The sequence below is a fragment of the Eumetopias jubatus genome, unplaced genomic scaffold (genome assembly GCF_037043125.1).
Source record: "Eumetopias jubatus isolate StellerSeaLion01/CBP00866 unplaced genomic scaffold, mEumJub1_p1.0 scaffold_14, whole genome shotgun sequence".
In the NCBI taxonomy this organism is placed as follows: domain Eukaryota; kingdom Metazoa; phylum Chordata; class Mammalia; order Carnivora; family Otariidae; genus Eumetopias; species Eumetopias jubatus.
In genome coordinates, this window is record NW_028274820.1 from 11590715 (window position 1) to 11616935 (window position 26221).

Consider the following 26221-nt stretch of genomic DNA (forward strand, 5'->3'; position numbering starts at 1 on the left):
TGGTGCTCACTGTATGTGGTGGATGGGCTCATTGCAAAAAGACGAAAAAGAAAATGTTTTGGAGTGTTCTGGAGATTTCGTTTTCCAAACTATTTCATCCTGTGATTACGCAACTAAGATTATCTTGCCACTCTGCAGTCAGCGTGCTTCTTATTTCCAGAACGGATGCTACGAAATCCTTATTTGCTTAACTCTTTGTATCTTTGTTTTTGGTAACTAGGCCCCCAGTCCACTTACTTAAGAAGAGTTTGTGTTTTTATTGTTATTTTGACTGAAACAAAAGTTGGTATTTAAAAGAACAAGGTAAAATGGTGAGCCCAGTAATTTGTAGAAAGGATGTAAAAAGTCTTAGATTGCTTGGAGGATGTGATGAAGCCACTTTACCTCTCTTTTTAAAATCTCAGTGGGATGTAAATGCTGACCCTTCCAGAAAAGAAGTTCTCAGAAGGTTTTTTTTTTTTTTAACACACCTTGATTAAACTGTAAGAGAACATTATTAAAAGAGAAGAGTTACAATGGTGTTTTGTAAAATAATTTAGAAGTCAGAGAACAAAACTGTAAGAGAAAGAGAACTTTTACACTTCTTACAAGGAATGAGAGGCCATTAACCCACTTTCAAGAATATTTTCTTTTTACTGAAGTAGTGTAAGGAAATTAATCCATATAATGGTTATATTTTGCTTTTTTAAAATTCTTCTCAAAAACTAAAATTTCCTGACGTTTGAGGTCATCTTAACATTAGGTCAGCATACCGTTCCTGTGTGTACATGATTTGGAACCAGTACCACATGCAGTTTTGGAGGGGGAGTAGTTACTAGCTAGGTCAATTCTGCCACAGACTAGGGGCGCCGGGGTGGCTCAGTCGGTTAGGCATCTGCCTTTGGCTCAGGTCACGAGTCCTGCATTGGGCTCCCTGCTCAGCGAGGAGTCTGCTTCTCCCTCTGCCCTACTCATGCTCTCTCTCTCTCTTTCTTTCTCTCTCTCTCAAATAAATAAAATCTTTTAAAAAATTATATCACAAATTAGACTTACACCTAGTAATTTTATAATTCAAGGTAGCAACAAAACCCAAACTACAGATTCTGAATTAACTGTACTTGAATTTTCCATGAGGTTTTAGTAAATTTTAGACTATATCACGTCTTAGAAAATACAGTCTTTTCAAATCATACACTATTTTGCTTCACACACTTGAACTAATATGAGCGTATGTTCTTTTAGTTTTGTTTCCAACTCTGCACAAATGTCAGTGTCGTCCATCTTTCCACTCATCTCTACAACTTGAAAGATGAGGAAGGGATATAAGGAGAAATTGTCATTTATGTGATGTTGTCGGGTTGTTAACTCTGAGTCCAGTGTGAAATCCACCAGGAAATACTGTGTCATAGAAGTATGTTCTGCTTTAACTCTGTCTGTGGATCGTGTGTGTGTGTGTGTGTGTGTGTGTGTGTGTGTGTGTGTGTGTGTGTTCTATAGTAGAAGTTGTGATTAAGGCGCCCCCTTGTCCTTCCATGAGAAACCATTTGCTAGGGCTGACCTCTGTCTGAGGTATGGATGCAGGGCAAAGTCACATCCAACCTGGCTATTCCCTGTTCTTCACCCACTTTTTCTTTCTCCCCACACTGTCCCCTCTGTCACCAGAGTCCCTCACCAAATATGTCAACCCTTGAACAACACGGGGGGTTGGAGCATTGACCTTTCCATGCAGTGGGAAATCTGTGTATAACTTTTGACTCTTCCAAAACTAAACTACTAATAACCTACTGTTGACTGGAATTCTTACCAATAATGTAAATAGTTGATTAGGACGTGTGTTGTATATGTATTATTTACTGTATTCTTACTTATTCTAAAATAAGCTAGAAAAAATAAGCTAGAAAGTCATAAGGGAAAGAGAATACATTTATAATAATGTACTGTAAAACATCTGCATATAGGTGGACCCACGCAGTTCAAACCCATGTTGTTCAAAGGTCAAATGGACATTTTCATGGTTCTCTCTTTTTTGGGCGGAGCGATGAGGGGTTAACATCTTTATTGACATATAATTCATACACCATGTGTGAGGCGAACATGATAACCAGTGCACTACGGAAACCCGAATTCATATACCATGTGATTCACCCGTTTAAAGTCTACAGCTCAGTGTATACGCAAGAGTTGTGCAGCCATCCCTTCAACCAAATTTACAACATTTCCATTACCCCCAAAAGAAATCCTACCTCCCAATATCTCCTTAGCCACAGGGAACCACTAGTCTTACCTCCTTTCTATATAGACTTGCCTATTCTGGGCGTTTGTATAAATGGAATCACACAGTCTGTGCCCTTTGGTGGCTGCCGTCCTTCACTTAGCTCACCCACGTGGTGGTGCGTGTTGGGAGTGTGATGAGCCTCCACTGTAGTGGAGCTGTGTGTCCAGCCTATGGGCGGGGGCGGGGAGGGGGGGGGCTGCGTTACCGTCCATTCTCTAAATCCAACATTGTGAAGCCCTCTGTTCAGACATTTACCTTCTCAGAGAACTTTGTCTTTTCTTACACGTGGAAAAGAAAGTAGTTTTGTTATTGATTTGTACCTAGACACCAGGTTTGATTACCCGTCAGAGAGACTCCATTTATTTATTCCTTCTTAATTAGGAAGCAAATTTTTGCTTTTCATCTCTGCCTAATTCTTAATATTCACAGACCAGAAAGAAGCAAATATTTTATTTTTATAAAGAGAATGGTGTTTTGTACCCAAAGTCTTGAGTCCTTTTGATATTTTTCTGTATAATTTTTTAGTTGTATCAGAAAACTGAAAGGTGCCTGGATATTTTACAAACCAGTGCGGATTCAAGCAGTTGTGTTGGGGGGTCTTCGGGGAGATCCCTCCCACAGCAAGCGTCACATTGTAAACATTATTAGCATGATTGATGGTGCCAACAAAACCCTTTAAATTATTTTATGTATCTAAAATTAAAGTACATATAGAGATAAAAGGCCTGTTTCAGCCCTGATCGTCTGTGGTTGCTGCTTTTTCCTACTTCTGCCTAGTGAAGACGTTAGGAATCCATAGTGTGTCCCTAACAGAATCTGTGTCACGAAACTTGTACAACTTTTCAGATATGGCACATGAATCAAATACCTGCAACAGGAAGGCACATGCCAGGCGCCTGGGTGGCTCAGTTGGTTGAGCGACTGTCTTCGGCTCATGATCCTGGAGTCCTGGGATCGAGTCCCGCATCAGCGGGGAGCCCGCTTCTCCCTCTGACCCTCCCCCCTCTCATGCTCTCTCTCTCTCTCTCATTCTCTCTCAAATAAATAAATAAATAAAAGAAGGCATTTGCCTCCTTTCAGACAGAAAGTTTCTAAGGATTCTTGTATAGTTTCTTACAGGCAAACGATGTCAGTTTCTCTCTCAAATCAGTTTTAATGTACATGAAGCTTTAATCCCTTATAAATTATTTTTCCTCTTTGTCTTTTACAGAAATATCTCTGGACTACTAAGAGATAGTGCAGGTGACTCTTGAACGTGGGTTTGAACTGCATGGGTCCACTTGTGGATTTTTTTTGATAAATACATTACAACCCTATAAATGTGTTTTCTCTTCCTTATGATTTTCTTAATAGCATTTTCTTTTTCCAGCTTACTCTATTGAAAGAATACAGTGTATAATACACATAACATACAATATGTGTGTTAATTGACTGTTAATATTATCAGTAAGGCTTCTAGTCAACAGTAGGCCAATAGTAGTTAAATTTTTGAGGAGTGAAAACTTGGATGCAGACTTTTGGGTGTTCAGGGTTTCAGCACCCCTATTCCTGTGTTGTCCAAGAATCAACTATAATAAATTGATAATATAAAGTCAGGAAACCAATTGAAAGTTGAGCTTATTTAAAATTGTTTACTTGCTATAGCCCATCCTCTGCTAAAGTAGGAGGCCTTCTGTTTTTTTTTTTCTTCATTTTTTTATGTTATGTTAATCACCATACAGTACATCATTAGTTTTTGAGGTAGTGTTCCATGATTCATTGTTTGTGCAGAACACCCAGTGCTCCATGCAGAACGTGCCCTCTTTAATACCCATCACCAGGCTAACCCATCTTCCCACCCCACTCCCCTCTAGAACCCTCAGTTTGTTTTTCAGAGTCCATAGTCTTTCATGGTTCATCTCCCCCTCCGATTTCCCCCCCTTCATTCTTCCCCTCCTGCTGTCTTCTTCTTTTTTCTTTTTTAACATATAATGTATTATTTGCTTCAGAGGTACAGATCTGTGATTCAACAGTCTTGCACAATTCACAGCGCTCACCATAGCACATACCCTCCCCAGTGTCCATCACCCAGCCACCCCATCCCTCCCGACCCCCACCGCTCCAGCAACCCTCAGTTTGTTTCCTGAGATTAAGAATTCCTCATATCGTGAGGTCATATGATACATGTCTTTCTCTGATTGACTTATTTCACTCAGCATAATACCCTAATAGGAGGCTTTCTTAACATACACTCTCAGCACATCCTTAAAAGTTACAAACTATTGAATTCTATGAAACATATTCACTGACTTGAGCCTGGTTTCTGAGCTCAGCTGATAGCAGTGTGAAAACATTTAAAAAGCATCAAGCATTTCTAGTTTCTGGGAAGGCAAGTTTTCGGTTTTATTTCCTTCAATTTTAAAATAAAATAATGGCAGGGGCGCCTGGGTGGCTCAGTCGTTAAGCGTCTGCCTTCGGCTCAGGTCATGATCCCAGGGTCCTGGGATCGAGCCCCGCATCGGGCTCCCTGCTTTGCAGGAAGCCTGCTTCTCCCTCTCCCATTCCCCCTGCTTGTGTTCCCTTTCTCACTGTCTCTCTCTGTCAAATAAATAAATAAAATTTTTTAAAAAATAAAATAAATAAGAAAATAAAATAATGGCATCAAATAGGGGCGTGTTCGTGGGTTAAGATACAGAGAAATGTAGCAAAGGGATGAGTCAGAAATAAAACTGAGGGTCCAGCGAGCATCCGTAGGCTTCACGCCCATAATGCAGATCCCGATGTCTCGAGCATTCATATACAAAATACATTACTCTCCCAGTCTTTATTTTCTTTTCTGTCAAAGCAGTAGCACTGTGTACGTGTGTGTGGACATGTATGTGTTTGTGTGTACAAATGCACATGGGTGTTTGTGTGGAGACATAAGAAGATCATGGCGAGGGCTGAGTCTAAAGTTTTACATGTCCTGCCTTCCCTGGTCATTGCAACAGCGGGAGGAATTCACCTTCTGCATGGGAAGGAGTTGTCTGGCTTTAGGAGTGCATGACTTTGATCAGCAGGGCGTTTGTCTACTGATCAGTGTGCTGCCCTTGAGCTGAGTTTGCATGGGGATGTGTGTGCGAAGCTTCCTCGCTCCCCTCGAGCGGAGTTTGCAATGGGATGTGTGTGCGAAGCTTCTACACTTCCCTCGAGCCGCATTTGCACAGGGCTATACCTGCGAAGCTTCCACGCTCCCCTCGAGCTGAGTTTGCATGGAGATGTACCTACAAAGCTTCCACACTCCCCTCAAGCCCTACCGTCGCTTCTCCTTTGAGGAAGTTACCTCAATGGAGGGTGCTTACCCATCATGAAAACTTGTGCTTTCCGGCTGGGAATCGGCGGGGCATCTGGCCAAAGCCAAGGGAGACAGAGAGCAAGCAGAAGGGTGCTTCCCAGGTTCCCAAACCGCTTGACCAGCAGCTTTATTTGGAGGGCCACCAACAATCGGGGCTGATAGACCGCACACACGTGTGCTTCATCCGAAGCGTTCGCAGTTAGACTGAGGAAGAACTACCTGTTCTTTTTTTTTTTTTAAGATTTTATTTATTTATTCATGAGAGACAGGGGGAGAGAGAGAGAAGCAGAGGGAGAAGCAGGCTCCCAAGGAGCAGGGAACCCGATGCGGGACTCGATCCCAGGACCCCGGGATCATGACCTGAGCCGAAGGCAGACGCTTAACCATCTGAGCCACCCAGGCACCCCTACCTGTTCTTTCCTGAGAGCAAAATAACAATGCAAGAAGAATGAGTCTGATTAGCTTAGCGAAGGCCACTGTAGCTTCCATTTTGCTGTCCATGACAGAAAAGCTGCCTCTCCCCCATTTCCCTCCAGGCCTTTCTGCCCATAGCACTGAAGCCTCCCAGGCTGCCTGGATGGCCAGGCCAGGCCAACAGAGAGGCTTCTCCCTCCTCCTGAGTCCCCGGGGCGCCGTGGGGAGCAGAAGGGATGGGAATGCAGGGTCTCAGCTCACCTGGCTGAAGACATGTCCCGCTGGGGACACAGCAACTTTGTTGGTTTGCTGTGGGCACCTGAGAGATCTTACTTGTTCCAACAGCCATCAGTTTCCCGAGGCAGATGCTTCCAGTCCTGCTTGGAAGATGGAATTGTGCAGAAGCTGTGCACGGGGCCGGCGGGGGGGGGTGGGGGTGGCTCGGCCTTTTGCGGGGGGGACAGTGCAGTCCTGGTTGTCCTGATGGGGAGAGTTCCGAGCAGCCCTGCTGAGCGAGTTGGCACATGACACTGTAATTTACGCCATCTATCTCTTTCTGGAACTTGCGCCACTGGCAAATTGCATGTCTTTGTGTTGGATTAGTTTGGACTTTAATCATGCATTATTTTCCCTCCAATTAAATTATTTATATATTTGATTAACGTTTTCATTGCTAGGAAGTCAAATGTTCAATGAAACCACAAATAAACACATGCCCATTGAATTTCAGGCCAGCTTCATGCGGGAGCCTTCTGTCGGTGGAATGCTAAGAATTTGCTGCGTGTAGTCTTCCTAGCTACCTGGGGATTTGGGTGAGCAAGATCCGGGTCCTAGGAGCACAAAGCAGGAGGAGTCTGTCTGGCCTCCCTCCCTCCCCTTGTTTAGCCTAGGATCCTGACTTTTTTTCCTTCCTGTGGATTTTGTCTTTTCCCTAGCACTGACACCTCCCTCCCTCTGATTTTACTTCCTCAGGCTTGACAAGCCTGACCAAGAACGTCATGGGCTCTGCTAGCCTAAGAAGGAAACTGAAATCACTTAGTCAGGGATGAGCAAACTGATGGCCCACAGTCCAGCTCTGACCCCCTGCTTGCTTTTGCACAGCCCATGAGCGAAGAAATGGTTCTTTTCAATTTTAAATGTTGAAATAAAAAATTTTAAGACTGTTTTTTGACACATGAAATGTTCAGCATCAAAGATAAAGTCAAAGATAAACAGCTACACCCATTCATTTACACATTGTCTATGGCTGTTCACCTAAAACAGTGGCAGAGTTTGAGTACCTATGACCTTTTGGCCAGCAAAGCCTAAAGTAGTTCCTGTCTGGCTTTTTACAGAAAAAGTTTGCCGACACCTGATCTAGTTCATCACCTAGATTTAACAGATGAGAAAATTAAGGTTCAAGTAGGAGAACTGACCTGTCCAGAGATACAGAGCTCATCAGAAGTTGGTCTAGGAGTCATCTTCCAGTGCCTACCCCGCGTTCTTTCCACGGTAGTTTAGGGTCTGCCTCGCTGCAGAGGTCAAAGCAGCTTGTGAAAGAAAAGTAAATATTTAGGACACATGGACATGTAAAATTTATTTCTTAGAATTATTTTTTTCACTTGAAATCTAGAGTCAGGAAATGCATTCAGCCTAAAATGCATTTGAATTACCCAAGTAGGCAGAAGGATGTCTTCGTATTTCTTTAGAGTAATTGATTACATCCTGTGCTCAGCACTTGGACCCCATCCCCGCCAGCCGAGGTGGAAGAATCTCATTTCAAGGAAAATAACTTGTGGTCTCAATCCAAGTGTGCACTCAAGAGCAGTTTCAGAAAATTACAAAAGCCTATTAGACATTACTCAGGTCTCCTGTATGGGGGCCGAGAGGGAAGACCCCCCAGATGCTAACCTTTCTGAAAGTGAGGTTGCTCCTACTGCCTAGCGAAGATTCTTCCGTGTTCCTTCCCATGTGCAGATCGACTGGCTGATCGGCATGCGATTCCCAGCCCTGGAATTTTCAGACATTGTCCCAGAGGCCAAAGTCAATGAGAGTTGGTGAGGTATAAATAGGAAATGGGGTCTTTTAGTTATTGCTCTCTTGTCAGCTTCTTGTCCACTCCCTCCTCCAGCTTAGTGGTGGGTCCCTCCACACCTCGGTAGCCAGCTTCTAGGGCTTGGCCAGCCAGTCAATTTCAACCTCTGCTTCGGAGCCTTCCATCACTATTCTGGCCAGGCGTGCACCTGAGGGGACTGGTGGGGTGTTGGTGGCATCCACCCAGCCAGTGGAAACTCATGCCTTCTTAGCGCACCAGGCCGTGGCCATGCTGGATGCCTCCTGGGTCTGCTAGACCAATCCTCTCCTGCCATGCATGTTCTTTACCTACCACATGTGGTCCTCACCCTGTTCCTCAAGGGCACCGGGTTCTGTCCCATTGGTCTTGCTTTTCTGTGATGGTGACCCTTTCTCCCCATACCCTCTCTTATCGGCACACCTGGCAGGTCTCCACGCATCACTCGGGCCCTACCATAAATGCTGAGAGAAGCTAACCCTCCTCTTCAGTGCATCACACGGATTTGAGACCCCCTATTAATTATTTTTAGAAAACCCTCTTACTTCCTTTCACAACACTGATCACAACTATAATTGTATAGTAATTTAAGGCATTATCTGCTTGGCTCTGGTAGACTATCATTTCCTTAGGGCAGGAAGCATGCCCATCTGGTTCCCCAGCATGGGGCTTGGTATGGAGTGGACCTCAGTATGCACGAGTAAATGTAGGACAGATGAATAGGGTGTTGCAATCACATAATGTACAGTAAGTATTTATTAATTGATGAGAAAAAGTGTTTCTAGAAAACTTGAGACTCGGCTCAGTGCAACATCCCCTCAGAAAACTCTAGATATTCTAGCTCATACTCTGATAATCCCACCATCTCCTCTTGGAGACCTGGGGATCTTGGATAACAAGCACTCAGTTCTGTTCAGGAAGTATGTGTGCAGAACAAAAAGAGTACACTCACCCAGTGTTCCCTTATTCGACCCAGCAAGGTAAGGTTCGTGTTTGGATATCATTCAGATCCTTTTGACTTCTTGATAGTGTATCATCTTAAAGTAATCAAACACGTTACATTAAAATCATATTGTATGGACACTAGGTGAAATGAAGCTAAGTTAAGCAGAAACATCAAGTTCAATCTCTTTTGTCCAGTGGAAGTTTGCCACATGAATCCAATCAATTCAGCAGATACTTACTGAGGACCTGCCAGGTGCCAGGGACCCCCAGCCAGTTGCTGAGACTATGAAGCTAGAAGTTGTGGGTCCTGTTTTCTAGGAGTAGACTCAGCCTGAGTTCTAACTCCATTTTCCAGCTCCCCCTGCCTCCCTCTCCTTCCTCCTTCCCATCCTTTCTCTTTGTTCTTTCATGTACATCAATCCAAGGAGCTTATTTCCAATAGCTTGGGGAAAAGTGAACCAAGAGCAGTTTTTATGGGATGGATTCATGTGATCGGCAGGAGCTGCTTGAGGAGCGGGGAGTTCATAGCAGCTGCCTTTCTCTGCCCTCACCCAGTGTTCAAGTCCAGGAAGCAGAACACACGTCACTTTTTCCTGCCTCAGCAGGCCCCCTCCTAGAGGAACCGGGCAAGGCCAGCTGAGGGTGGAATCTTACCCATGGGGCCCCCAGAGACCACTCACTCAGGAGTCAGAGCCTAAGCAAGAGAGTAATTAAATGTTCTGTCATGACCACGCAGTGCATGGAATCCAAAGGGGGCTTTCTCTCATTGAACAGATTCATTTGTGGTGTGTTTTTCATACGTTGAGAAAGTGCTTGCAAGAGCTTTACATTAAGGCAAACAGAATGTGGGGTAACCAGAGAATAAAACCAACAGGATCCACCCAAGACATTGATTTCCTCAGTAATTAAATGGACATTTAAATCACATAATCATCTTACTTAAACTGACTTAAATTTGATCCAAGGTGAGAACCTTCTCTTCCTTGGGTGTTTCTGTAGGGTTCTTTGTGTCTTCCCATTGTAGGACCCTTGAGGTATGACCCCAAGGAGCTATATAAAAAATGGTTCTAAAACTGAATTAATGAGGCATTCAGGGAAATTCATCTTTGTTTTACAAATGAAGTTAAGAGAGTTCTGTAGAGCTGGAAAGGAACCTTGGAGCCTAGGTGAGCCATCCCTGTGTTTTTGTACATCAAGAAGGCTATGATCCAGAGACGACAGCATTTCTTTGGTCTCCTGGTTCTCTTCAGTATTTGGTTTATTTGTCTGTGATTCATCAAAGAAAAAAATCCCACTAATTGGAACTAAAGTATAGTTTGAGAAAGCGCTTCGGTTTTTGGTGTTCCTGTCACAGAATGACGTGTGTGCGTGCACATGTGTGTGTTCCCTTCCTGAGATCTCAGCCGCAGCGCTAACCCGAGGCCCAGAGCGAGTGGGAGCTGGGGCGTTCCCTTGTGCTCTGTTGACCTTGACCCCCACTCGGCAGGTGAAAAAGGTGGAGGCCCAGCAAGGACACATGGGCTCACCCCATTTCACAGCTCCCGTCTTCAGAGGCCCTGTGAGGTACCTTTTCTGGGCCACCAGGCCTCCTCCAAATAGCACCACTCCTGCTGGTTAGGAAATATACGTGCACGGTTACTAAGGGCAAATTTACTTAAGAAACATTCAAAAAAAAAAAAGATCATCTGTATATAAAGTTACCCTATATTCCTTAGGGCTGAGGGTTGGGGCACTTCTTGCCCTCCCTTCTGTCACCTTCAGAAATGAGTCCTGCATTCCCACGCACTTTCCCTTTCTTTTTCCCCATCCCAGCATATAAATAACGACCATATTCACGGCGAGAAGAAGGAATTCGTGTGCCGGTGGTTGGATTGCTCGAGAGAGCAGAAGCCCTTCAAAGCCCAGTACATGCTGGTGGTGCACATGAGGAGGCACACGGGGGAAAAGCCTCACAAATGCACTGTGAGTGTGCGGCATGAGCTGTGGGCGTGGGGCCACCTGGCAGGGGCGCGTGTCAGCCTGGGGTTCGGGTTCTCCCGCGGTGGGGGGGCAGTGTCTGCACCCTGTGCGGATGGACCCGGCCAGGCGGTGGGAGGAACTGGGGTCTGTGATGAATGCCCGGAGCTCTGAGAGGGTGTTCTGGGATTGGGGGGAGGCCAGAGTGGAGAAGGAGCCCTGACAACCACACTTTGGGGGACAGCAGAAGCGCTCTGACCTGCCCTGTCTGACAAGGTAGCTGGAGGCCACGTGTGCCCCTTGGGTGCTTTGGACACCTGGCCGGAGCAACCAAGGAACTGATTTTTGTAATTTCATTTTTTTAAAAATGTAAATATCAACAGCCTCCGGTGGCACGCAGCTCCCACATTGGACAGCAGACTGGCAGGCGGGCGGGCGGCAGCTGGGATGCCCTGCTGGGCACTGGGAATGAGCGTGTGGCCAGCATCCTGCCCCGGCACTAATGCCCATCACGCGAGAAGGCCCAGAGGGCAGAGGGAGGTGCCAGCTTTGACTTGAAACCCTTAAGCTCACTTTTAAAAACAGAACCCACGTGACTTCAGAGTTTTCCTTTGCCTTCCTAGTCCATCCCCATGGTCCTGTGTAGACCCACAAGAGGGCTGGGACTAAGCCTCCTTTCACCGAGGTGCCGCCAGGCGCACTGGGCACTGCTCAGCCCTGTGCTTTACATCTTAAAGGCCCTTTACAAACACGATCAAATTCCATGCCTTTGTATGGACACAAAGCCATATTAGTGAACTTTGTGCTGAATCTAAAATCAGTGGGAACTTGAGGAGATCAATGAGCAGATAATGAAACCCATTGTCCACATTGAGTGGTCTATTTAAAAAAAGAAAAAGAGAAACAAAAAAACCTCCAGGACTTTTTAGGAGCCCTGAAAATGCTGTCTCTTGAACTGCACTGAGCCCCATCTGAATCCCAATAAATGCAGAGTTTAGTAGACTTTTGTTCCTCAGTTTTGAAAAGCTGCTGACCCTCGAAACGTCAGTCTTTCATCAATTTTGAGGGAGTGTTAGGCATAAGCCGTTATTGTGTGGGGTAATGCATTTTACCTGTTGTCCTCAGTTTGAAGGTTGCACAAAGGCCTACTCGAGACTAGAAAACTTGAAAACGCACTTGAGATCTCACACTGGAGAGAAACCGTACGTCTGTGAGCATGAAGGTTGCAACAAGGCTTTCTCAAATGCCTCCGATCGCGCCAAGCACCAAAACAGGACGCATTCCAATGAGGTGAGGCTCCCCCACAAGACACTGTTTGGGCCCCGAGCTCAGGGTGGAAACAAAGAGCCCTCACGGACAATGCACTTGGAGACAAGGACCATTCCGTTTCATTTCCTCTTGGCCCAGCAGGACTGGGCGCTGAGGCTGCAGGTGAAGGCCTAGAGCTCCTCCACCATGGGGCTGGCTGCAAAGGGGCCTGGTTTGGTGAGTAATGCAGACCCAGAGGGAACTTCAAACCCCTGGCAAGCAAGTTTCACCTTGTTCAGAACTGCCACCTACTGGTCAAACAGTAGGAGTGTTTAACTTTGGCATTCCACCCACTTGCTCTGCCTGGAATAGCATGAGTTCCTGCAGAGGACGACCCTGTAAGCAGCACGGATAGATGGCCACTTTTCCCTGCTTTCTCCAGGTGGTATCTTCAAATGCATTCTAGCCAAAAAAAGCCTTTTCAGGGCAACCAGCCGTGGCCAAACATGACATCCAGGCATTCTAAATTCCAAAAGCTCTTGAGCTATTCTCAGAAATCCAGAATGGTTTCTAGTCAGTCATTTAAGATCGCATATTGGATAAAGTTTCAAGGTTGGTGGGTGGTTCCTGTTATGTTGTGGTTTGTCCATAGTCATCCCCCGAGAATTTCAGAGCAGCCTTAAGAATGAAAGTGATTTCAAATTATTTTGCCCGGGTTTTAATGCATGTCTGTCCGAAGGCCTCCGACTTCTCTTTGAAGAAGGTCTAGCTCAAAGTTCTGGCTCCTCTGTGAAGCCTTCTCTTGAATGAATCCAGAGATTAACAAAAAGGCTCCCCGCCTTTTGCATAGAAATGGGATATTTAGCCAGAATTTGTTAACATGAGACATAGTTCTGCCCCACTAAGGAGGTCATCAGTTTGTTTGACAGTGTGAGAGAAGGAGCACTTGACCTGGCTCAATAGCTCAGGGACCATTGGCTATAAGGTACTCTCCAAGTGTCCCTTAAGCTTACGGGACAGAGCAAGCACATCTTTAATGGGATGAGCCACACTTTTCTTAAAAACACAGTCACTCTTCAGCTCATACATGCAGGTTCACACGTACAGACCCTTTTTGAAAGGGTCATGGCAGAATAAGGAGACTTACGTCATTTGGAGTCTCTTATTATTAATCAGCTGTTGGAGGATGCTTTAGGGGAGTTGCCACATCTCCATTTTTTTTATGTCAAAAATGCTTTTACTACATGTGGTTGCTATGTAATCTGCTGTTCTTGTTTTGTGCAAAGTTTTAGGGAGTCTAGGTGAATCCGTAGAGATGGAAAGCAGATCAGTGGTTGCCAGAGGCTGAGGGAAGGGAATAGGGGGTGACTGCTAATAGATACAGGATTTCTTTGGAGGATGTTGGAAATATTCTGGAATTTGACTGATAAATGGTGATAGTTGCACAAGATTGTGGATGTACTAAATGCCACTGAATTGTGCAACTTAAAAGGGTTCTCTTTATGGTATGTGGATTATATCTCAATTTAAAATATTTTAGGGCATTCGATTAAGTTAGAATTAAATTGATATATTTAACTGCACTCCAGAAATTTAGAAGGTATTCATTCCTATGGATTTTTAGGACAAGTTTCCCTCCTGTTATTGTGGAGAAATTGGGGCTGTGGGTGTGTTAGGATTAGCAGTGAACATATACACATATACTTACTCAGCTTTTTATCTTTCTTAAGGACTTAAATTATGTGCATAGCTGTTTGCTTTGCTCAAATGCATTAGAGTTGAGCTTGTCCAGTTCTGTGAGGTCAAGAGTGCAGCGCCATATGAGCATTTATCCATTATGAGATTAAAAGTTATCCTGTTCAATCATATCTTTCACCAGGGTTGAGCAGTGTATCTAAAATAAGTTAACCACCTTGACCACGCAAGGCTTTGGCCCTCCGTATAAATGATGGACGGCTTCACATCCACCAAAATTAAGAATCTAGATTTGTGTCATGAGCCGGTCCTAGATAAATCTAGGTATCTTCTTTCGTTTATTTGCTCTCTCTTATATGTACTTTCATTCATTCCCTAAACAAATATCGATAGCTAGTTAGGTGGCGCAAGATTTGTTGTTGTGGGTGAGGAACAGACTACCATGGACTTGAACAGGAGGGGCGTCGTTCCCGCTCAGGAAGCCAGTCTGGCCTTCCTCCTGCACCCCTAGGCTGCCTCACTCATTGGGGCCATGGCAGTGGCCTCTGCCAGGGATCCCAACTCTAGACCACACAGCTCATGTCCCCCCAAAGCCACACTAGGCAAGTATCCTTGAGCTCTGACTCAGTTGTATCTCTCTTTCCAGAACATTCCAGTGGCTTCCTCTTTCCTAGAGGGAAAGTTTAGATTCTCTCGGCTTGTACCTGCTGGCACCCGGCCCAAGGGTGCCCTTCCAGGCTTGACCTCTGACCTGTGTGGCTGTGAGTGGAACTAGACAGCCACACCCGCATGCGTTAAGCGGTCCTGCCTCTGGACTGTGGCTTTCCTTTCACATCCTCTTACCTTCATTTTTATCCCTCAGAATTTTGGTCTACTTTCAGGACCCAGCTACAGAGCCTCCTCCTAATAAAGTTCGGTTCACTGAGTAATTACTCTATGCCACAAACACATCGTGATGAGCATTTCATATATTGTCTTATTTCACCCTTAGACCCCACAAGCTGGGTGTTATACCCAGGTATAAAAGCGTAGTAACTGATGCTCCCCACAATCATCCCAACTAAAAAGTGATTGTCCTCCGTCCACATCCTTCTGTGGCATTCATACTTGGGCCTGGTGATAATTACATGCTCTCTTATTTTTCCTGCACATTTTATAACCCTGGACATTAAATCCTGCAGTACATGAGTCTTGCCTATAGTGAGGACCATTAAACGTTTATTGAAAAATTTAGTTGGATAAATGCTACAAAGTCAAGTAAAAAAACACAGGAATTACTTTCACAAAGTACCCTTCAGTTGCGTGAGTCTAAAAGGAAACAACCGTGGCAAAAGTTGAATGTCTAGGAGAGGAGACACAGGGAACTCAGTGAGACTGACAACATTTTTGATCCCCACGTACAGTTATATTTCATCTCAGTCATTGATCGCAAGCAAAGACTTTCCACCTCCAGCTGTGTCCCCCTTTCCAAGCTAACCCAGGGTATACACATGCATATACTTATGGGAAGAGTAGCTCCTCAGGCGTGTAATGCCAGCCTGGCTCTCTCCCCGTGCCCTCTGCCCCCCTGCCCCCCAACACCTGCTCCATGCATCCTGGCGTGCCCGCTGATAGAACAGTCTGTCACGGCAGTGCTGCGAGCAGGCGTTGGGCCGATGTCAGGACGCTGTAAGGTAATAGCACTCATTGCTGGAGCCATTCTTCTGTCCCTAATGCATAGAAGTCGGTGTGCTCGTTTCATTATATATGTGCTGCAAATCACACCAGCCCCTGAATAGAAGTAATTCATAGTTAATGGGAATCAATTCTCCCCAAAAGAATCTCAAATTTGGAGGTGAAGTCTCTCGGGATAATTTTCGGAGTCTTCACTACATTAGGGCATTTCATCATTTTATGTAGCACTCAGTCTGTTCTTGGGCTTTTAGTGAAAAAGCATCTTTTAGACACATACATTCTATAAGACAGGACATCTTTTTTTAATATAATGGGTACATTATACTAATCATGCTTTTTATGACTATCGCTTACCTAATAGTTCATCTTCTGGTCTACGTAGATATATATTCTTATAAGGATTCATGAATATATTATATTTCAAGCCAGGTAAACAAAATCGCAGTTTTGATGCTGGTCATGAGTAAATTCCAACGATTCTGTGATTTGAGTAAATAATGTAGCTATAAGCATCCATAGAGTTTTTAATGACTGCATTTGTAGGTTTAGTCACTGGCCCACATGGAACATGGAATAAATAATTAACAGGCCTTAGTACTCAGGAGCAGAGCCAGAGAGGAATCCTCATTTCCAGGATGCCATCCATCAGCCCTTCTCAGTTTGTGAGTGAGCATTCATAGATGGTCAAACAGGGCTTTACAACTATGAGGATCAGAAAAGTTCTGGATATTCTGAGCCCCGAACATCCCACACAGTTGTAATGCGACCCAAATGGACATGTTTTAGTCATATCTAACACGGAAGAGGCTATAGGCAATTTTTTTTTACTATGCCTACGTGCACATTTTCAACAACGGGTGTAGTGAGTTTTGAGCGGAGAACCAGGAGTCCCTAAGAAATTTATTCACACAAATTCTCCCAAAGGCATATAGCATTCTTCTGATGAGGTGATGGGGGTCTGAGCCTTCTGTAGTTGTCACCATCATCATCATCATCGTCTTCCCCATCACCGTCTTCAAATACCTATTGAGAAGCTACCCCGACACCAGGATCCTTCTTCCTACTCATAGGATAAATGTTGCCAAGCACATACAGGTGATTTGCACATTTGTAGCTCTCCTTGAGCATTGTCTAAAATAATAGTCTATTAAAGCTAGATTCACTGGCCCCTGAGCAGTGTTCAAATGGCCTTTATTAAACCCTTAGTACCCAGAGGTATCTTAATACTTCCCAGCTTTGTGGAAGTGCTTTGAAAGAAAGTTATAGTGTGCGTCCATGAGATTGTTGGGCTGGGGCATTAGCGCTTTGATAACAATCTCTTATTTTGTTCTTGTGGCTTTTGGCAGAAACCATATGTGTGCAAAATCCCAGGCTGCACGAAGCGCTACACAGACCCGAGTTCCCTCCGGAAGCACGTGAAGACAGTGCATGGCCCAGAGGCTCATGTCACCAAGAAGCAGCGTGGGGACATTCATCCTCGGCCCCCCCCACCCCGTGATTCCGGCAGCCATTCACAGTCCCGGTCGCCCGGCCGGCAGACTCAGGGAGCCCTTGGGGAGCAGAAGGACCTCAGCAACACTACCTCAAAGCGGGAAGAATGCCTTCAGGTGAAAGCAGTCAAGGCAGAGAAGCCCATGGTATGTCATTCACTTTCCTTCTGCTTGTCCCCAAGCCAACCTAGGTCATTTTAGAAAGTCAGCGAGGGCTTGAGGAGGAACTAGACCGCCTGGGTCCTCACTGCGTTGGGCTCTCTGATTGAAGGGGTCAGGAGCTCAGACACCCGGATTCCTTACTTAAGGTTCATTGGCATAGAATAACTCAGAAAAGAACGTCAGGGTTTGCTAACTGGTTTTTAAAATCAGTCTGGAACCATACCACATCGTGGCAGGTAGAAAGAAAGGCACGACCGTCTACATTTTCAGTAGACCTGTAATGTAGAAAATCAGCCATTCCATCTTTCTGTAAATTAGTATTTTGCTTTGTGCTTTGCCCTGGTGACCCTGAGATAAAAAAGCCACAGTCCCTATTCTTTAGGCGTCTACAGTCCCATGGGCTAGACAGACCACCAAAAAGCAAATTACTCACAACTCAGTGTGATGGGTCTTTCCCAGGAGTGTGTGTGAGAGCATTCGAGAGGGGAACAAACCACCAGCGCACTTGAGGATGTGACGGGGGCGGCAGAGTGGGTGGCCCTCAAGTTTGGCACTCGGGGGGAAGGCGCAGGGCCTGGGGAGCAGGGCATTGCAACAGGAGCCATGGGGCCCCAGGACCATGTGCAGGAGTAAAAAGGAGTGAGGAGGACAAAGAGCTTATATTTTACCGGTGATGGCGAATGACCTGGCACAGCTGATCTTTAGAAAAGCCAACCCCCTTTGCCAGGCTCAGGATGGGCTTGGTAGACTGGAGACCGTTTGTGCAGTGGTGCCTGAACCGAGGTAAAGAGCAGGGGATGATAGAAAGCTGCCATCAGGAGATATCATTCTGGTTTGGGGACATATCAGTCACCAGACTGATATATGGATTATGCTACTATTGCAGCTTCTTGCAAAATTCCCTTGGTGATTTTGTTGTTGTTGTTGTTAAGGATGCGCCATACTAAAACGTCTAAAACTGTAAGAAAGGCAACAAGAATAATGAAAAGAGTAGCTATCGGAAGAGCTTCAGTACATTTGTATTTGGCAGCGTACGTAACGGAGTCAGCTCCGCGAGTGTGTTGGGGTCTCGTCTGGCACTCTGTATATGGAGGAAACACACCAGATAGAAGTCGTGTGCTTGGATTTCCAGCTGCACGGGAGTGGTCAGCCAGACATAGCTATACTTAGTTTCAGGAAGTTTCTTCTTAAAATTAGAAAAGTCCAGCAATTGGATGGACATCCTAGGAGTTCCTGAGTGATGTCACCACCCAGCAGTACCTATGGATAGGAAATAATGCACATGTACAATTCCAGAGTTGACTGAGTGGAATTTAATCATCAGTTGAATTTTAATGACTTACTGAGTTTAAGAGTTTTAGATGGCGTTAAGTGTAGCCAAAAATAATACAAATAAGCTATCCAGATTTATCAGGACTTCCCAGTGGATAGCTATATTTTGCTTTTAAAAAGCTCCTTAGTCAAAAGAAAGAAAGAAAAATAAATATAAAGCATTTTAGTCAAAAAATAAAAAATAAATAAATAAAAAGCACCTTAGTCAAAAGTTGATGTATGTATTATGACCCATCACCATACGGTAAAATTAATCAGTTCATAAGCAGTGTTGTACATACTTTTTTGGGGGACCACATATCCATTTTCTAAAATAAAGTCCACCTGTACAACGTGCAGAACATTCAACAGTTTATCCTCAAATGTTTAATGAAACAAGGAAAATGAATTTGTAGTCTCCTAGATTATGTCATCAAAAGACAATGATTTATGTTCTTCGGACGTCCTAAGGACCCAGAGCCTCTTGTACCTTGAATGTATATCCCTAGCTCAAGAAAACTTGTCATCTCCTCTCCAAATACCCATTATTTAAAAAGAAAATTGGTAGAAATAAGAACGTATAGTTATTTGGCTCAGTGACATCTGAGATGCCCCAAGATGTGAACTATTTTATAAAGTAATGAAATCACAGAAACATAGGCTGGGAGGGATCATAGAGATTGAGACAAGGCTCCATATTTATAGGTAAGGCTAATAAATTAATCAAATTTCCCACAGGGGATTATTTTGCCTATATATGTCCATACACATGTTAATATAAATAGATCGCTTCGTAGACATTTACTAATGCATATAAAATTTACATGTCTAATATTCTTTCTTTAAAAACGTGTCTTTGATCATTGTGCTATGAATTAAATTCTTTCTTCTTTTTTCTTATTAATTCCACATCTCTTCTGTGTAATGCTCCTAAATGTCTTGTTCTCACTTCCTAAGGACAGTGGGTAATAAGGTGAGGGAATTTTGGCTTCTCTGCTCTTTTTGTTTTGTGTTTGTTTTCACATTTAACTTCTGTGCATTTGATTTTTCTTTAGTTCTTGTGCTTTGTGATATCTTTGGTAGAGAACATTACTCAGCTACATTTCAAACATAGAAGCAATGTGTTTTGACCATTCAGCATGTGGAAATGTGGAGTTAGATGGTGAAATTCATTGTTCTATTTGTCTAGGTTTTCATAACAAATAACAGCCGGCCAACCAAGCAGATGTTCTCAAAGACTATTTCATTATCAAATTGACACATGTAAATTCATTCTGGGGCCAGACCGGTACCACCCTCTTTGAGGACGATCTGGATACATTTGTTGTTCGCAGTTTAATCTGTATGGAAATGTCTGACTCCTCTGAGTAGCTCTCTGGTCGTAAATGCCTTTGTGCCTCCTTCCGTGACTTGTGGAGGCGTGAGTCTGCCATGCGTGTGCACGCACACACACACGCGCACACAGATTCAGCTGCACACCCTCTGAGCTGACAGTCCAAGAGTCAAAGACCTCCAAAGCCCTGCATGCTCCAAGTACCTTGGGAAGGAGCAGGTGGCCTGGCCCTCCAGGATTCTGCTGAAGCGAAATGTGAGCGAGGCTTCCTGAACTCACCATCAGATTTGTGTATCTCATTTGGCTCTGCTTGGTTGCCCAGGGCAGACTCAGTGTATCACATGACACTCTCTTAGAAAGTGTTCATCTGCTTGGCTGTATGTAGTGTGGTTGCAGAACGAGTGTGATGGGTTCTACGGAGAAGCCCTGTGCCTAAAAGCCCTTCCCAACAGTGCTGTGCACCCCATCTGGGACAACAGCGGGAGTCTGTACCTGAGTGCCTGTGGTTCTCTCTCCCTGGAGAACCGGCTCTTGGGGCTGCTGTCAGGTTCCAGTTGTTACAGTAGTGCTGGAGAGGGCTCTGTGGTACCGGGCTGGGAGTCTAGGCTAGTCTTAGCATTGACTTTGTGACTTTGTTATTTTGGGCAGTCACTGAAGTTGCTTTCCTTATCCACACAAAAGGGGTTATACTGTTTCTCAGCCAATTGAATTCACCAGTGCAATTTTAGAGCGGTTCTAGGTTGTGCAGAACAGTCACTGAGGGCCATTTTACCTGGTGTTCCCCGCCCCCCCCAGACCTGAGGATCACCAGCTCTCCACTCCCCGTCTCCCGGAGTCCCAGGGCGGGGGGGTTCCTTTCCCTGATGGAGCGCCAGTGCCCTGGATCAAGTTTCTATCTAGTTGCAGAACTGGCTGATACAGTCCACAGTTGGGGTGAGGGAAACATTGCCCTGTTCTCCCAGAGAAACGCCAGGGCACTTAGGGGAAACGGTAAGATTATTCCCCAGAATCGGATGGCTGTAACCTGCAGCCTTTCTTCCCCTCTGGGTACGGCGGAAGCCAAGGGATTGAAGTTTTGCCTCTTACGGCTGCCTCTGTGAACAGCCTGGTTGGGGTTCTACAGAGCAGGCAGGTGTAGACAGAAGGGGGGAGGTTGCACAGAGCTTGGGGAACCAGCCCTGAGCAGCTCAGAGAGGGTCTCACGGGAGAGGAGGTCATGTGTGCCTCAAGTGCCCATCTCCCACGGACGCTGTAGCCAAGCAGGACGAACCTGTGGACCAAAGCCCCCTGGGGTCGGATGAGCCGCGAATGCCCACAGAGCCAATTAGGAACCGTTTCCCAGGTCGTTATGTATTTCGTGTGTTCTCTGAGCCTGACACTTAATTCCCGCCACAATCCCGAAGACTTGATTAAGTCGTCCCCATTCGGTAGATAAGGAAACAGGACTAGAGTGACTGAGTATTTTGCCCAAAGAATCAAGTCAAGTCGTGCAAGTAGGACTGGAGCCAAGGAAGCCTGTTTGGCAGAGTTGGCACCTGGGGCAGAGTTCCGTGGCTGATGTCGTGCCGGTCACCACCGCCCTCTTCAGCACGCCCCGCTGCCATTGTCCCCTCCCACCCCCCCGCACATCCGCCTGGCACCCCCTCAGCTGCTGCCGCTGAGAGAGGCCGCCTTCATTCCCCGGCACACGGTTCTCCTCACGCCGCCCCCGGAGCCCCCTGCAGGCTGAGCGTCTGCATGAGCTCCCCTGCCTTTCTCCTTCCCGGTGACGTCTCTTGCCTTTGCCCTTGACCCCAGCAGACATCTCAGCCAAGCCCTGGTGGTCAGTCTTCATGCAGCAACCAACAGTCCCCCATCAGCAACTATTCCAGCAGTGGGCTCGAGCTTCCTCTGACCGACGGCGGTAGTGTGGGGGACCTCGGCGCCATCGATGAAACCCCAGTCATGGACTCGACCATTTCCACGGCCACCACCACCCTGGCCTTGCAAGCCAGGAGGAACCCGGCAGGGACCAAATGGATGGAGCACGTAAAACTAGAAAGGCTCAAACAAGTGAATGGAATGCTTCCACGACTGAACCCCGTCCTACCCCCCAAAGCCCCTGCAGTGTCTCCCCTCATGGGAAACGGTAAGTCCCTGCCCCACCTCACGTTGGCTCCGGGCTTTCTATTCGGTCTGTGCACCCAAGCCGCTCGGTGTGTGCTTGTGTGTCCCCCCGACCCGGTCCTGAAATTCTGCCATCACCACACACATCGGTGTTGCCTTTCTGGGAGAGTCCATATTTTAAAAAAGCAGGTGGTAAGGGGATACTGCCAACACAGAAGGTAGCGCCCAGTATGCTCACTCTGTGCGTGACTCATGTTCTCACGGTGAGATCATAACTATTGGGCCAGGCTGAGGAACTCCCTCCAGCAGAGACATCTGGGGTTAGCACTGCCATCCGGTTTCCCGTCTGCACCCAGGAGCTCAGCAGCCACGTTGACTGACGTGTTCCCAGGTCAAGGAAGGCCAGGCAGCCTTGCATGTTGGCAGCCCTACGTCAGGTTTTGCTTCTGAGATGACACTCACTGCCTGGAGCGTATTCCTAAGGGTGAAGCTCCCCACCCCCAACCCAGGCGTGCTCCACCTTCACAGGATGTCAGAGGAAGCCCTGAGTAGTTAGGACACTCCCCGAATGCCTTTGGCCTTGGACTTGCCTGGCCCCCGAGCACTGTGCCCTGCACCTGTGAAGGAGCTGAAGTGATCCAGGCTGCGTTTACTGTTCTGTTTAAGCCAGGGGTCTGCAAACTTTCCCGCGAACTCATAAATAAAGATTCTTGGCAACGCAGCTGCACCTACTCCTTCACCTTGGGCCCTTTGGGGCTGCACGGCAGAGGTAGGGGGCTGTGGCAGATGCTTCCGGGCCCAGGGAACCCGAAACTGGCTTCACCCCATCCTGCACCCTGACCTGTTTCCAGTCCTCCCGAAATGACTGCACGTCTCCCACCCTTTTCTCTGCAGGAACGCAGCCCAGTACCAGCTGCAGCTTGGGTGGGCCCGTGACTCTTCTCCCAAACAGAAGCGACCTTTCCGGCGTGGACATCACCATGTTGAACATGCTCAACCGGAGGGACAGCAACACCAGCACCATCAGCTCTGCCTACCTGAGCAGCCGCCGCTCCTCAGGCATCTCCCCCTGCTTCTCCAGCCGGAGATCCAGCGAGGCGTCCCAGGCCGAGGGCCGGCCCCAGAACGTGAGCGTGGCCGACTCCTACGACCCCATCTCCACCGACGCCTCACGCAGGTCCAGCGAGGCCAGCCAGGGAGACGGGCTGCCCAGCCTGCTCAGCCTCACGCCGGCGCAGCAGTACCGCCTGAAAGCCAAGTACGCGGCGGCCACGGGTGGGCCGCCCCCCACCCCGCTGCCTAACATGGAGAGGATGAGCCTGAAGACCAGGATGGCCCTGCTTGGGGACGGCAGGGAGCCCGCGGGGGCCCTGCCCCCAGTGCACCCTCCGCGGAGGTGTAGCGATGGGGGCGCCCACAGTCACGGCCGCCGCCCTCTGCTGCCCGCCGATGGGCTGGGTAACGGCGTGAGGAGGGCCAGCGACCCGGTGAGGACGGTGTCCGAGAGCCTCTCCCTGCCACGGGTGCAGCGCTTCAGCAGCCTGCAGAGCTTCAGCCCTCCGGTGCTGCCTCCCTCCCTGGAAAAGCGCAACTTAGTGCTTCAGAACTACACGCGGCCCGAGGGCGGCCAGCCCCGCCACTTCCCTGCGTCTCCCTGTCCTCCGAGCATTACCGAGAACGTCACCCTGGAGTCTCTGACCATGGACACCGAGCTGAACCTGAACGAGGAGGATTTCTTGCCCGATGATGTGGTGCAGTATTTAAATGCCCAGACCCAAGCAGGGTATGAGCAGCCCTTCCAAAGCGCCGTCTCCGATGATGGCAAAATGCCCCATGGGCCTGGCCTGGGGAGTGGGCATGGAGACTTTGACCCCCCCGGGCTGCCAGACGGCCATGCCGGCCATGCCGGCCACGCCAGCCAGCAGTACCGGCCGCTCGAGCAGCCTTGCCCGGAAGCCAGCAAATCCGACCTGCCCATTCAGTGGAATGAGGTCAGCTCCGGCAGCGCCGACCTGTGCTCTTCCAAGCTGAAATGTGGCCATCGGGCTGCAGCGCAGCAGGCCCGAGCCTTCGGCTTCTACAGCAACATGGGCATCCACCCACAGCATCCCTTGAGGAGCGGGGCCAGCCCTGCTGGGGGGTATCCGGCCCTCGCCGAGCCCGGCAGCTCCTACGGCAGCCCAGAGCACTTGGTGAGCCACGGCAGTGGAGGCAGTGGGCCTGGCACCAATGGGAACGCCTTCCATGAACAGCCCTACAAGGCCCAGCCATATGGAAACTGCCTCAGCAGGCAGCCCGGGGCCCCCGGCCTGCTCGACGGGGCCTGTGGTGCCGGGATTCAAGCAGCAAAGCTGAAAAGCGCCACGGTGCTGGCGAACGGGAGCCAGCCAGATTTTGGCCTGTCGGTGGCACCCAACGAGTCAGCGGGCGGTGCTGTAAATGGCATGGCGCCCCAAGACCTGGTGGGCCAGGGGTACCCGGCCCCTCAGCTGCTTAGTGACCACCAAGGGGCAGGCCGCGCCGGCCAGCAGATGCTAGGGCAGGTTAGCGCTACCTCACACATCAATATCTATCAAGGGCCGGAGAGCGGCCTGCCAGGGCCCCCCTGCCTCGGCAGCCAGCCGTCCAGCTTGGCAGCTTCCAGGGGCTACCAGGCGTGTGCCGGCTACGGGGGCATCAGGCGCCAGGCTGTGCTGAGGGGCAGCCTCGCTCTGCAGCAGGGACAGCTCAGTGACACCAGTCCGACCTGCAGGGTGAATGGCGTCAAGATGGAGATGCACGGGCAGCCCCATCCACTCTGTTCGAATGTGCAGAGTTACTCTGGTCAGTTCTATGACCAAACCGTTGGCTTCAGTCAGCAGCAAGACATGAAAACTGGTTCATTCTCCATTTCAGAAGCCAACTGCCTGCTACCAGGGGCCAGCGCCGAAAACTCTGAATTACTCTCCCCAGGTGCTAACCAGGTGACGAGCACGGTTGACAGCCTCGACAGCCATGACCTGGAAGGGGTGCAGATTGACTTTGATGCTATTATAGACGATGGGGACCATGCCAGCCTGATGTCAGGAGCCCTGAGCCCCAGTATCATTCAGAACCTTTCCCACAGCTCCTCCCGCCTCACGACGCCACGCGCGTCCCTCCCACTGCCCGCGCTGTCGGTGAGCACCACCAACATGGCCATCGGGGACATGAGCTCTTTGCTGACCTCCCTCGCGGAAGAAAGCAAATTCCTTGCAGTGATGCAGTAGGCGTTAGGAGAAAGGCTGCCAACCAGCGTGAAACTTTAGGAGTATAAAAGATTAAATGGACTCGGTTTTTGGCTGGTTTGTTGTTTAGTTGTTGTTGTTGTTGTTGTTTTTGTTTTTAGTTCTGTATGTATTTTAGCAATCTCATCTCACCTGACTGGGATGTGTTTCAAGTATATTCCTTTTATGGAAAAGGACTCTGAACAACCCTAAAGTATTCTAGGGAGAAACTGTCTTCCATTTCAGTTTTGAATCAGTATTGTTACACTCGAATCATCCTCTTTGTTTCCTTTTTTTTTTTTTTTAACTGTAAGCCCACCCCCCGCCTTTTTAGTAAACCAGTGTAAATGTGTGATGTGCATGTTCTTCTTTTCGAAGAGGGGTCAAACGAGAGGATTTGACGTGTTTCTCTGTTACTCAAAGGAAATAGGAGTTGGTGTGCTCTGGACCAAGGGGTTACGCTTCCAGCTTTTTTAAATTTTCCTTTACATGTGCTCTATGTTTCTTTTTGTTTCTTTGTTTTCTTGGGTGTTTTTTTGGTTGTTGGGTTTTTTTGTTTGTTTGTTTTTGTTTTTGTTTCTTGGTAATTCCCACATTGGGCACAAGAATCAGATTATGGATAGTGAGTTGAAGAATCCTTTGTGGGTGGGCTCTAGCAGACATGACCAATTTTTGACGTGCCCCCCCGCCCCCATTCAGGTCAGGGCATGCTTTCTACGGTTGCACACAAGCGGGAATTTGGGGCTCTGGCAGATGAATGAGTTTGCTCACGGTTGGGGTTTAGAATTCCTCCTGTCCGTCTGTGTGCTCGGGGCAGGTCCATCTATGTGCTCACGTCTCAGTTACCCACGTTGCTTCTCCTCCCTCTGTCTCCACGACCGCTCCACGTTGCTTGGCGCTCCAGGGAGAGAGGGGAAGGGCGGTGGGTCTGCGACTTCCATCTGTTCTGGCAAGAAGTGAGGTAGATTGTAGAGTGAAGCTACTGGATAGAAATAGCTTGGGGAACGTTTGTGGGTTTGCTGTAT

At 47.5% G+C, this 26221-nt stretch overlaps 1 protein-coding gene across 2 annotated transcripts in view; it reads left to right on the plus strand.

Moving 5' to 3' along the window:
* Window positions 1-25199, plus strand: part of GLI3 (GLI family zinc finger 3) — a 249753-nt gene extending 224554 nt beyond the window's left edge. For both annotated transcript variants that reach the window (XM_088018202.1, XM_028108964.2), the window contains 5 exons: window positions 10789-10938; window positions 12058-12222; window positions 16896-17186; window positions 21646-21973; window positions 22846-25199. In XM_088018202.1, coding sequence (XP_087874328.1) covers window positions 10789-10938; window positions 12058-12222; window positions 16896-17186; window positions 21646-21973; window positions 22846-25199 — 3288 coding nt within the window. The remainder of the gene's footprint in view (window positions 1-10788; window positions 10939-12057; window positions 12223-16895; window positions 17187-21645; window positions 21974-22845) is intronic.
* The last annotated feature ends 1022 nt before the right edge of the window (window positions 25200-26221 follow it).